Below are 12,955 nucleotides of genomic sequence, written 5' to 3'. Positions count from 1 at the left end.
TCGAACACAGGCAACTGCCCCTGTGCCAGCGGAACGCACTGTCGTGGGGTCAGCGAGCGTCATCGGGGGAGGGACCCACCCTCACGAATCACCCGCCACCCATCAGCAGCGTCCGGAGAACGCACTCGACGCTCTGCTAGACGAGTTGCAGACCTTCTCGAGGCCGAGCTCGCAGCTCGGCCACGTACCCGGCTCCACGACGATTCTCTCCGAGCTGGGCAGATCGGGAAGCAGAGACTCCGGAGTAGTCCCGCCTGCCACCGTGACGCCAGGTCGGGCCCCGTGCATCTCCGATATAGGAAGAAAAGGCAGCGTGGACTCGTCGAGTGGAATTTTGAGCAGCAGCGTCAGCGGGACGGTGGTCGCTGTAGGTCCGCAAAACGCTGGTGGAACGCTCCGCAGATTGCACTCTTATCCGTCTAGCTCGGATACGGACACCTCCCCACCCATAGCGAGACTTCAGGTGTCCCTGCAGGAACAGCCGAGCTTGCCAGTGCTGCCGCAAGGATTCGTCCCGGGTCAAAAGCCGCCGGTGCCCGAGAGGAACGCGGAATTACTGCAGTTGGCCAGCGCGAGAAGAGTCCCGCCGCCTCCGCCGCCGCGCACCAGCTCCAGATCTCCGTTGGCCAGTCCCACCAGCCCTCAGCTGCCACCTAGGAACCACTCTTGCAATTTGCAAAGCGGAAACGCGACGCTGCGCAGGCCACCCGCGCGCACCAACTTGCCAGCGAAAGAGGGCAAACCACCGATGGCCTTGCCGGCGGACGCTACGAACGCTGTGGTTCCCGCTTTGGAGCAATCGGCAGCGATGGTGCTCCAGAATTCTTCGTCCTCCCAGTCGTCGATAATCCTGTCCGCCAGCAATTCGAGCTCCTGTGAGAGCGTAAACTCGCAAGAAGGCTTGCAGAGCAAGAAAGGTAGGCAAGAGCAACTGGAGCAACGTCATCAAGAACTGCTGCGCAAACAGAAGGCTCTGCAGGAGCAGTACGCACGGCTCCAACAGCTGCAGAGGAACACAGCGGGTTTGACCACCGTCCCGCCAGCGCCTCCGGATCTTCTGAAGAAAACGGGCTCCGAGAGCAACCTGCTGGCTAAGATGGGCCTCGGAATGAGCGCTGCTAGCTCGGGATCCCTGACCAGTCTGACCGCGAAGCTGACAGCGTCGCAGGAGACCTCCATGGACAATCAGTCGCGACAGGACGAGCTTAACGAGCTCCAGCAACAGATAGAGACTACAGCCGGCAAGATGATCGCTAACTCGATGTCCAGCGTCACGGCCACAGCTCAAATCGCCCCTCCTTCGAGCGAAACAAACGGCCAAGCTTTGACCATTGCCAACACAAGTTGTGCCAACGTCACGACTATTCCGACAACGGCGCCTATTGCGAACGCGACCACTACGACCACGAGCAAGATCTACGAGACGGATATTCTGTGACCGAGAAGCCGCTCCCTAATCGGCCACAGCGTCAACGTGGCCGCCGAAGTCGTGCTCGCGAGTTAACGCGTCGAATATTCATACCCGACCGGTCGCCGATCTTTCCGTCGAAAAACAGGATCGTGCACGATATATTACTATAATATTATTAATACCTATCCGATTCAGACCAAAATACAACGTGTCTTTATCGCCGAAACAAGGAACAGATTAGCGACCGCGAGACGCGAATCAGTATTAACGAAATCTGTGAGCCAACAATGGACGCGAGAGACGGTTGTTGCATTTGCCAGCATGGAAGATCGATGGTTCGGATTGGCGGCCGTCAGTGTCGCGGAAAGTAGAGTTACAGCGTAGAGAACTTAGCGAGTCACGCGTAATTTATAATATCGATTATCGTAATTAACGGATATAGTATTAATAATCGTAACGAAGAATAGAGGTGTTTCGATCGAAACCAGAAACGCGGCTCACTCGCCCCGTTTTCACTTTAAACGGCCCGTACTCGCTCGAGATTTACTAGAGGTTTATCATGCAGATTTGGTCGCCCGTTTGCGTAACGAAAAAGGCCATCGAGAACGATGATGGACCAATTCTTCCGAATAAATCTTCAGTAAATGTCTGTGTGCATGGAGGTCTACTTACGAATAAAAAGGAAAGGCGTGTACACCAGGAGACATTAATTTCTGATGATTAAAATGAGTACGGCACACCGAACATGTATCCTCTTCTCTTTCCAGGAGAGTTTCTAGTAATTGCACGAATGAAACGCTAGATAGCGTTTACAAAAATACTCTTGAATGGAACCGATTGAACGTATCCTTTGTTTTTGGTTTTATTATCAAATAAACTGAGTTACATTTATCGCTCTTCGAACACATGTAATCATAACACAGAAACGTAAATCGGTATTTTACATCGGACATTACAGTATTATCAACTCAAGCTCAATAAGAAAAACTACAATTTACTGTAGTCTAAATTTCTTTGGCAATCTATTTTGAAGTATAAGTGATCTCTAAAGAAGCATAGTTATATATACCACGCCTGCTTCTGACAAATAAGACGTTTCATTAACGAGACACAATATTATTTCTTGCAATAAAACAGTATAAATTTGAAATACATTTGCAACGATGTACTAGAATAATTTCTGTAATGTCTCAAGAGATTAAAAATGTTCGATCGGACAAAAGATTTTGTCGATGTCATCTAACGTATCGCAGAAGCAACTGGAAGCAATCTGGGAAAGAAACGAAGAGTATTCTCCCGAAACAACAGAAGTGAATACCTCCCAGTGTACTTTGCGCCGGAGGTCGAGTTTCTATCCGAGAGATCGAGCGACTCGTGCAATCTTTCGCAACGATTGTGCCAAAAACAGAAGACGAAATAGGTGAGCTTAAGCTACAAGATCCCACACTAACGACCACTTATCGTCTCGTTTCCTCCGCATTTTCGACTCGCGACTCCGGACGAGCCTCGGACCGTATCCCGAACGCGATCGAATAAGTATTACACGTGCATACGAGTATATTTACTATATTTACGAAGGAGGAGCGAGATATTTCTATATACGAAGCAACGGTAAGGAGAAGTTTATATGTAAACGAATATTTAAGCGGATAGTTAGGTAGATAGACCGAGCAGATGCACGAAAGTATGCTCTTTATAGTACGCGTTAATTATCGTTAAAGTCGAATACTTATGAAACTTTTGCGATCCACGCGAGGGACGAAAAATTTTATCGTGTTTAGAAAGTATCGTCCCTTGTGCTCCTGGTGTATGTAGGTATGTACATACGCACAAAGTGCGGCACAGGTGAAGGAACGAACGACAACGGGAAGAGAGACCGGAGCTATCTTTATCGATACGCGAGGTACCGGTCGCGAATATGGCGCGATAAATCCTGGTCGCGTTCCAATCCGTATATTTCCTGTAACCTAGCGGTATGAAAGGTTCGTACGTTTCTAGGTAGCTTTAATAACAAGAACGAATAATGTGTAAAACAGAAAAGTAAGGTCAATCGACGGGAATGGGAATAAACTCGAGCGAAAATGCGAAGGAAGGGAGCGAGGAAAGGAAGAAGGGGGGAGTTATCGTCGCTTCGAGGAAATATTCCGAGAACCGATATCGATTCATCAATTTTTCGACGGACAGAGGCAAAGATTGAAAGGAACATTGCTCAATATTTACTGATCGAAATGCAACAACGAGGGTCGCGACGCGTACGATCGCGACGCTCGAAGACGATCGTTTGTTCGTTCCATGAGTACGTCGATGGCCGCGCGAAAATCGAGCTCAGTTCCTTGCTTCGCGAATTTACAACCCTTCTCTTTAAGTCCGATCGTCAGGCCTCGAGTATTCCGCGCGTCGCGACTTCTTGGAACGAGTCGACGAACGCCACACAGCGCTCCGCGCTATAGAGATTCATTCATTCCTAATTCGCTTAGCCGATTAAATTGATTCGCTTGGATCGCCGCATCAATTCGTTGATAGAATGTCACGGTCGTCAAGCGCGAGCAATCCCAAGTTTCTTCTTAGTGGTTCGGTATCGGTATGGGTGTAACTGCATAATCGTCAATTTTTAATTAAGAGTGAAATTGGCTTCACCCTCCACACGTGAGAATTTCTTACGTCTGTAGGTAGCCAACACCAAGAGAACTTTTGCGTAATACTTAGTAAATTATAATTCTCTAAGAAAAATAATTTATTAATAAGAAAAATTAAATAAGTATTATTGCTGTCTTATTCTTCCATACGTTTTGGAGACCCCTTTGTGTCCACCAAAAAGCAGAGGCATGGTATTCTGTAATTACTTCGGTGCGTCTGTCTCAATACGTATGTATATACATATATATATACATATACATATACATATACATATACATATACATATATATGTATATATATATAAACTTAGTTCATATCAGTAAATTTTAAATAAAAATCTGTTTACAAAGATGGTATCACTTTTTTTGTAACAAAAATAGGAAAAGAAATAAAAATTCGCTTGTCAAGCTATGTTGCTTATAAGCTCGTCTGTGTAAAACAGCTTGAAAAATATTTATAGATTCAAAGAGTGTTTGATGCATTCCGATTTGTGGACCAATACCTTTTCTAACATAAAACCTACTTCTTTGTGGGGTTTCGTAATTTTGTAATACGGATGGTCATATTTTACAACATTCGTTAACAAAAAGCAGTGGAATTACATTTCCTCTGGTGACCGTGAATAGATAATACTGTAGTACATGTTTACTTTAGCAAAGATATACCGTCAGTATATGCTTTTACTGCAACGATAGATAAAATAGATCAAGGGATCTTTAACATATACAAGACGATATTATTCTATACTTTCACTAAACGACAGAAGGCTGCATCGTTGTATATTCTTATGATATTTAACATGTGGACCCATAATATAGTTTCACGAAAAGTATCCCTTGATTTGTCTTATTTGTAGATACTTTGAAACTAAGCCAATTTTACTCTTAACGGTCGAGGAAATGTTCCTCTTTACACCATTTCATATTATACATTTACAAACAGGATAAGTATCTTTATACTAAATGTAATCAATCTTAAATCAAAGACGATATTAACAGGCATTAGATAAGAATCAATTTTCGAAGTATACAGGGTGTCCCAGAATTGTTGGAGGTTCTTGAAAACGGTGGTTCGAGGGGTGATGTGAAACAAGTTTTTCCTTGGGAAGGAAATTATTGTCCGAAGCTTCGTTAAGGAGATGTTAACAGAAAACCTCGAGCAATTAGAGCGCAAGTATGCCAGTGGAGCGCCTGCAGTAGTGTAGGCTCACCCTATGCGGCCGCGCTCGTATGCTACTGCGAGTGTGTCGATGGAGCGTTCGCGATTTGAAATTAGTGTTGCAAACCATTTGCGCTCTTTGTTTTACCTACTCCACTATGTTTGTTTTACCTAGATCCACGGTCGCATGCAACTAGTTCAGAGTGGTTTAAAACTGATAAGTTGCGCAGTGTGCGATCGGCCTTAGCGTACGAGCGCGGCCGGCCGCCTAGTGCGTACCTATACTACTGCGTGCGCTCCACCGACAACCTCACGTTCTCATTGATCAGGGTTTACTGTTAACAACTCCTTAAGAAGTCTCGGACAACATTTTCGCTAAGGAAAAAGTTATTTCAAATCACCATCCCCTGAACTACCCCATTCAAAGACCTCTAACATTTCTGGAACACCCTGTATACATACATATTTAAGATCAATTATGCTCCTAGTTGCATATGGATACTTTTAGTCCCCTTCAAACATCGATCAAGTATCATTGAATTGCCTAATTTCATTTAAGCAAACTTGTAAACTTGTGTAAATTATTTCATTAATTATTTCATTCAGACTGGCCATATTAAAAAAAAAAAATCATTGTTAGTAACTTAAAACTTTGATTTGATTATAATAAATCAAATATTACCACATATTTTTGTAACCATCGGGAGCTAACTACGACGTAAAATTGAAAGAAATCCTTTTGTATGTTTCTGTAGAGTCACGATGAATATTATTTGAGGCCCTTGTTTTAAAAATGACCTAAGTTCATCTATGTATGTTTAAATTGAGATATTTAAGAGGAATACCATTTAAAATAATACCAATTATTAAATGAATAATGTGTATCTTCTGAATAAGAATGGACTTAAGCTATTTTCAAAGTAAATTTTTGAACTATCAAAGTATAATAACTTCTATTACAGTATGTTACTACAGTTAAAAACAACTGACAAATGGACTTAGGCCACTTTCAAAATAAACGGCTCATTTAACATGTCATATTAATAATCTCCATATTAGAAGAATTATAAGAGTTCAAGTTAATACGTGTAATTGCGTACAATTCTCAAAACATGTGCAATTGGCAAAGTGTTAACTTTAAATCGACAATTATATAGTTACACCCTTCTGACACTAAACCACCGTTCTGTCACCCTTCGCGATGCCGCAGATACAAGTTCTGGAAACCATAGCCACGTGCATGGAATTCCGTATCGCGCGGAAAGGAAAGGAAAAATCGACACCCTTATCCCTCGTCGAGAACAGTAAGTCTCCGACTTATGTGATTATATTCGTTCCGAAGCTTTCTGCATAAGTCAGATTGTACAAATACGATACATTGCAATGAGAAAGAAAAATGAGTGTACCAGCAGGAAGAAAAACGAGGACAATGTCGAATAACAGTATTGTTTACATGAAACTTGGCATACAAATAGATTATTACAAAATATATTAGACACATTTTTTTTTTATATCGGTTGATATTCATGTTTAATACTAGATTTACAGAGGTTTCTCATCAGATTTCTATTACTCGAGCAATGCTTTAATAAGCGAAGTCGATTTACTAAAATTAATTAGGAGGCTTAAACAAAAATGAATTTGGATATATGCATGTCCTTTTATACGGATAAGTGTCAACATGAGTGATTGGCGAAAAATATAAACGGTTTCTGTAATAACTTGTGGAAATAGGAATGGGTCAAAATGAACGTGCTCCGTCATCCCACCGTTAAGTGATAAAATATAATTTCAAAGATGAGAATGAATAATGGAGATAGAAATGTTAAAACTTGTCAAAATTAACCCTTACTCCGTAAACGTTCTTTTTTTTTTGTCACCTGAAATCGTAAATCAGGATTATTCATTTCCGACACGTTTTGCCCTGTGTCAAAATCTTTTTATAAATCTGAAAAAATTCATGTATACTTTTCAAACCTTCCGAATTAAGTTTAGAATGAAATATGTCAAGATTAACTAAAAATGCCGAGGAATTTTTTCCCAGACGGTTTACGAGGTACAACACTTTTCAAATGCACTATTTTTTCCGGTATTGGACACGAAAAACTTTGGTTTACGGAGAAAGGGTTAGAATCCTTTTTGATATTCAACATTTCCTTTTGCTTCCTTTAGTTTTCGATAAATTCAACTGAATAAATATTTCAACAACGGCTTCCAAAGTATTTTTCATTCTTTGAACATGAATATCAACCGCTACAGAAAGAAATATGTGTTCAGTATTTTTTAATACTGTATCCAAATGCCAAATTTGTTAGTCGAAAATAGAATAAATATTGTTTCATGTGTGATTACAGTAATGTCTCTATATAACGATCATTAGTCGAACTCGTTAGCATTGTTACACCGAAGAAGCGTGACAATTTCATTCCAAGATTCATCCTTTTTTATCTTAATCTGAAAATAATTGTAAGCATCAAGATGACCTATTCAATAATGAAAATTAAAATTTGCATACTTTGTATGATATCTTAATTAAAGTATTACTAATGAATTTGCGCTAACTCTTTGCGAGGTTTTCCTGATGAAAATAAGTCCAAATACTGGACACTTTTTTAAATAATATCAAGAAGAATTTATTTAAATCCATTTTCATCGAGGAATCCTCGTCGACTTTATTTTCCATTACTGATCGCTTGATGGTCAACTGTGTATTATTTATTCAGTCACTAGACAAGCGAAATAGCGAGAACGACTCGTGTTGTATAGAGAGATTATTGTACATAAGTATGCAAAATATACGTAAGAACATAAATGGGGGCAAACCGCTTAACTCGTAAACTCACTGTACTCGCAACGGACACCACGTGTTGCTTCGTCGTCGAGTTGGTTCTGTTCCCTCCAAGCGGACATAATCGGAGCAGCAACACGTCGATTCGCTGCGATTAAAAAAAAAAAAAGATAGAAAAGAAGGGTGTCCATGCTTCCCAACGCTCGACAGAAATCCGAGATATACCTATATAATCTATACACGTATACTTTGCTTCGAGAGGCCTAATAGCCAATAGATTTCGAATTCGTGCTTTCCCTTCGTTTTCCCTTTCGTTAGTTGACGCATACGCGCGCGGCCGCGGTTTATAACTTTCTTTGATCGCCATTTCTCGATAGTATAATAGCGAATTAGAAAGATTTTCGTCCGCCACGCGAATAATCGTGCTCTGATTTGTTTTCTACGTACAGCCACGAAACGCATCTATATGGAAGTAATAATTAAAATATATAACGATAAGAGTAATACGAGTAAGAGTATGGATAATATCGAAGATGATCATCGATCGCAAATACATATTCAGTTCAGCGAGTATTTATCGAGCGAGCAATTAACGAGACGGGGACGGTAATACGGTCCCGTATCAACAAGGATTTCTCGTTCGATCGATCGAACCTGTATATTGTTCCATTCACGACAGTAGGTACTTACACGCGATCTCCAACCGCATTGCTTTTGTACAAAGCTGCTTTCTCTATCGATGCACCCTTCTGTTTCATATCGCTTACGATGCCCCTCTACTTCGTTCATTCGTTTATTTATTTTCAGGTACTCTGCGTTGCCACCTTATTTTACGCGCGTCCATTCCCACAGCCCCCCACATCCCACACCCCGAGTAACAAGTTTCCTCGAGAGGTGCAAACGATAACACACATACCACGCCACCAGTCGACCGCGCGACGCAAAGCGGGACCCGAATCGATTCAGTTTCATCCGTAACGTTTAGCCAACATTGTCGATACGTAATGTTTTCCGACGATCCTGTACGCCAAATCGAATTGACTTGTTACATTTGTAAATGTTTGTAAGTACTATCACGTAATAAAATAATCTATACAAATAAAATCCCGATTGTCTTGCCCTCTTTTTACAGCGTCAATAAAAAAGCGGCTTGCAGATAAATGATGTAAGACAATGTTAGATGAAAAATATAAATGAGTACTTGCTTCGGTACTACATACAGGGAGTTTCGTTTAAATATCTCATGAGGAGATGAAGGTATTAAACAAAAATGTTCTTACAAAAGTTACTTGGGTCATATGGACAAAGTTAAGTATAAGGAATAAATGATTTTGTTGTAAGTAGTAAAATGGTGCGGGAAATTTAACAGAAGCATTAATTTTATTAAATAGAACTTGATGTATTTCAATCCGTAATAAAGTAGCATTTGCATTTGCATGGATCCGCCATTTAGAATTTCTAAATTCTGAATTCAGATTTTGAATCAGCGACCTCAGAAACCCCTGTATACCAAGTTTCATCTAAATTCAGTCATTTTTTGTATTTTGGTCCGCCATATTGAATCCGCCATTTTAAATTTCTAAATTTTTAGTTCAGATTTGAAATCAGCGACCCCGAAAACCCCTGTATACCAAGTTTCATCCAAATCGAATCAATTTTCGTATTTTGGTCCGCCATTTTGAATTTCTAAATTCTGAGTTCAGATTTGAAATCAGCGACCTCAAAATCCCTGTATACCAAATTTCATGAAAATCGATCGTCAGGAAAAATGGATATAAATATTTTTCTTTGAAAGAACTTCGAGAGATTTTCGAACCAGGAAATACTACAATGTTTACTATTATGTCACGGAATTTAGAGGGGTGTTCTTTCCAGGAAATACTACAATATTTACTAGTATTTCTTGGAATTGGAACGGCCTTGCAAGGACACATGGCTGTATGTATATAAGTCACTACGTCTGTCACTGTCAGTCATTTATAATTGTCTATAAAATAGGAAAGTTTGAGGTGTGATAGCTCAGCGTGGAATTGTCCGATTCGATTCTAACAAAAAGGGTAGAATCTCTGCTATCTAATAGGTAGTTACTATCATTGTTAGATACTCTTATTGTCTTTTTAAATATATAATTATTAAATATTACCCTCATTGTACTATGTAATTCGGCGTGGAACCGTCCGATTCGATTCTAACAAAATTCAAATTAAAGGTTGGAATTTCTACTATCTAATAGGTAGTTATTATCATTGCTAGATACTCTTAAACAATTGTTTTTTTAAATATATAATTATTAAATATTACCCTTACCATCGAGAAAATAATTCGTGAAACATTAATATTACAGCAAAATAATATTCCCCATCATTGTTTAAATAATAAGTACAATATTTGTTCAAGCAATTACCGAGAATATGACTTTGCTGTAATATTATATCATAAATGGTCAAAATCATACGAAATAATATGCGCTTAGTCGATCGAGTGATTATGTGGAAGTCTTCCTACACGTTGTACAACTTGCTCAAAAATGCCGTTACGGATTAAAAGTCTTAACTTCAAGAAACTATTAAATAATTATCAAACGTCTTTTTGAAATATAATAATTATCTAATCATCGTCATTAAAAATATTCATTAGAAGAAAGACAATGTCAAATAGACATTAGGAATATTCATTTGAAGACATGGAACCACCGTTCAATTGGTGAAGAGCACTCGACAAATGATTTACTAAATAAAGTATAAACAAAAGATAACACACTCAACATATTATCAGTGTATATGGGTAAGAAGAAGCACACGAAATTTAAAAATAATTGTATAAAATCAAGAAGACTCATAGTAAAGGATTCTTCAAATTTGTTGACACCAAACATTTATTTTCATATAATTATATTTTCTTACCATTTCTTTTCTTGTTTTATATTAGATATAATACAATATATTATATAGTCGGATAATTCTGCTAAACGATCAAATTTAATCACCAAATTTCTCGTGACAACAAATAGTTTAACATATATTTATTTTCGACAATGGTATTTAGAATTTACATAGGTATAAAAAGAATGCGCGTGTGCCAGTAGAAAGTGAAAACTTTGGTACAAATTTAATTTGGCTCCGTTTGAGGCTCATTTTCTTTCGCGTCCAGCCCGTGTGCTATTTTTATATTCTCTTCCAATTTTTGTTTCTCTTTTTCTATCGCCTCATACTCAACAACGGCAAGTTCTATATTCCGCCGTTGCGATGCATCTAATTTTGCGTAACTTTTTATCAAACTTATGCCATCCTTATCCTCTACTTCCACCGCCGACTTGGCTTCTGGATGAATTATATGATAAAGTCGTACCAGTGAAATCGCTTCATCTATCCTTTTGTGTGTAATCACGTCTACCAATAAATTATCGATATTTTTGGTCCATGCGAGGTGAAACACAAACGAACCAAAATGTCTAGTGGATCGCAAACTATTGAATTTTCTTTGTACATTCACACAGTTGTAGACTTTATTAACAATACTGTGATACAATGGATCATCTGGTTCAAACTGTAAGCAAGCACGATCCAAGATGAACAAGAACTCTTCTCTCTTCAGTAGATCCTACAAACATGCAAATGATTTGGATAAAATAAGTGGAAACAGTTCCACTACATAAAGTATGCAAAACAAATTTATTAGCTTACTTTGAAGTACGGATCTTCAAACATCTTTGGTGTATCCATTTCTCTGCCTTCCACAGGAAAGTATGCCTGATCAATTCTGTTTCTTTCATCCCTCATAGCATGACGCAATGTACCATCTGGTTCTCTAATCACTATCAATCTGTTTTTTTTGGTGCATCCAAAACTTATATCAGTGAACACATACTTTGATTTATCATGAGCTTCCAGGGCAACATCCACGGATAATACTTTCAATGTATCTGGTTGCGCTTTTACTACAGGTGGTATTTGCAGACGTTTTTCTACTTTTGGCAAAGCATAATCGTATGCTTCTTGCAGTTCCTTATCCGTCATGAACCTGTATTCTGGTTGAGTCAGAGTAATTCCATCTTTGCGTAACTTGATGACCTTTTTCAAATCAACACGCATCAACTCTCTCAATATCTTTTGTACATTAGAATCGAAAAACAATGGCGCAGGATCATCAGATTCTGTGAAAAAAAGTCAGTTCATAAGAATCATCCTCATCCAATCAGTTGTGATCACTTTTAATAACAATATGTGCTCAAATTATTAATATAAATCGACACAACACAATTTCCAATAATACTGCTGCACATAAAACAAGAAACAAGAAACATAAAAAAAAATTTGTCCAACTCTAGGTAAGCACAAATAAATATAACCTATAAATTCGATTAAAACACTGTAACATCGGAAAGACTATCAAAGAATTGATTTTACTTACTTGCTTCTTTAGAAATTGACGAACAGAACCGGCAATTCCAGATTGATCGTTTGTAAAAATGTCGCAAAACCAAACTCATTCGACTGGACATCATCGTTGGAGTGTACAATGGCTCAACCTCAAATACATAAAACAACAGCCATAACGATGCCGCATCTGCACATAAAGAAGTTTATATATGACCAGAAAAGATTATTTCATAACAATTCATGCATTTCATCACATATACATTACATATATCGAAATTTATTCTCAAAATGCAATGAAATCATAATGAAACATACTTATTCAATAATAATATAATCCTTGAATCCGTACTCAAAAGCAGGAAATCCAAGTTGCAGATGCAATACCTTCAATCCACGTTTTCAATTAGCGGGGAAAAAGATAGGCGGCGCTAGTAGACATTACAAATTACAAAAGCAAAACTGACCAAGACCTAAAAAACGCTGGAGTTTCACGTCAGTACGAATTGGTACAAGAAGCACTCTATGGTCCGTTTTGCTGAGTCCACGTATACAAGGCTTGTGCAATTGTATGTGTCCTATGGC

At 39.0% G+C, this 12,955-nt stretch overlaps 2 protein-coding genes across 4 annotated transcripts in view; one reads left to right on the top strand and one right to left on the bottom strand.

Annotated features, from left to right (window-relative positions):
* LOC128894199 (uncharacterized) overlaps positions 1-8,937 on the top strand; it is a 294,902-nt gene extending 285,965 nt beyond the window's left edge. For all 3 annotated transcript variants that reach the window (XM_054155770.1, XM_054155772.1, XM_054155769.1), the window contains 2 exons: positions 11-2,831; positions 8,802-8,937. In XM_054155770.1, the coding sequence (XP_054011745.1) occupies positions 11-1,438 (1,428 nt within the window). In that variant the 3' untranslated portion in view covers positions 1,439-2,831; positions 8,802-8,937. The remainder of the gene's footprint in view (positions 1-10; positions 2,832-8,801) is intronic.
* A 1,914-nt stretch (positions 8,938-10,851) lies between these two features.
* Positions 10,852-12,829, bottom strand: LOC128894269 (28S ribosomal protein S22, mitochondrial). Its single transcript, XM_054155922.1, has 4 exons — positions 12,689-12,829; positions 12,405-12,560; positions 11,678-12,147; positions 10,852-11,594 (listed from the first exon to the last, which is right to left on the bottom strand). Exons 2-4 carry the CDS (start codon positions 12,496-12,498, stop codon positions 11,103-11,105), a joined length of 1,056 nt encoding a protein of 351 aa, XP_054011897.1. The 5' UTR covers positions 12,499-12,560; positions 12,689-12,829; the 3' UTR covers positions 10,852-11,102.
* Positions 12,830-12,955: the final 126 nt, after the last annotated feature.

The sequence above is a fragment of the Hylaeus anthracinus genome, unplaced genomic scaffold (assembly GCF_026225885.1).
Source record: "Hylaeus anthracinus isolate JK02 unplaced genomic scaffold, UHH_iyHylAnth1.0_haploid 3, whole genome shotgun sequence".
NCBI lineage: Eukaryota > Metazoa > Arthropoda > Insecta > Hymenoptera > Colletidae > Hylaeus > Hylaeus anthracinus.
This window is presented reverse-complemented; position numbering and strand designations above follow the sequence as displayed.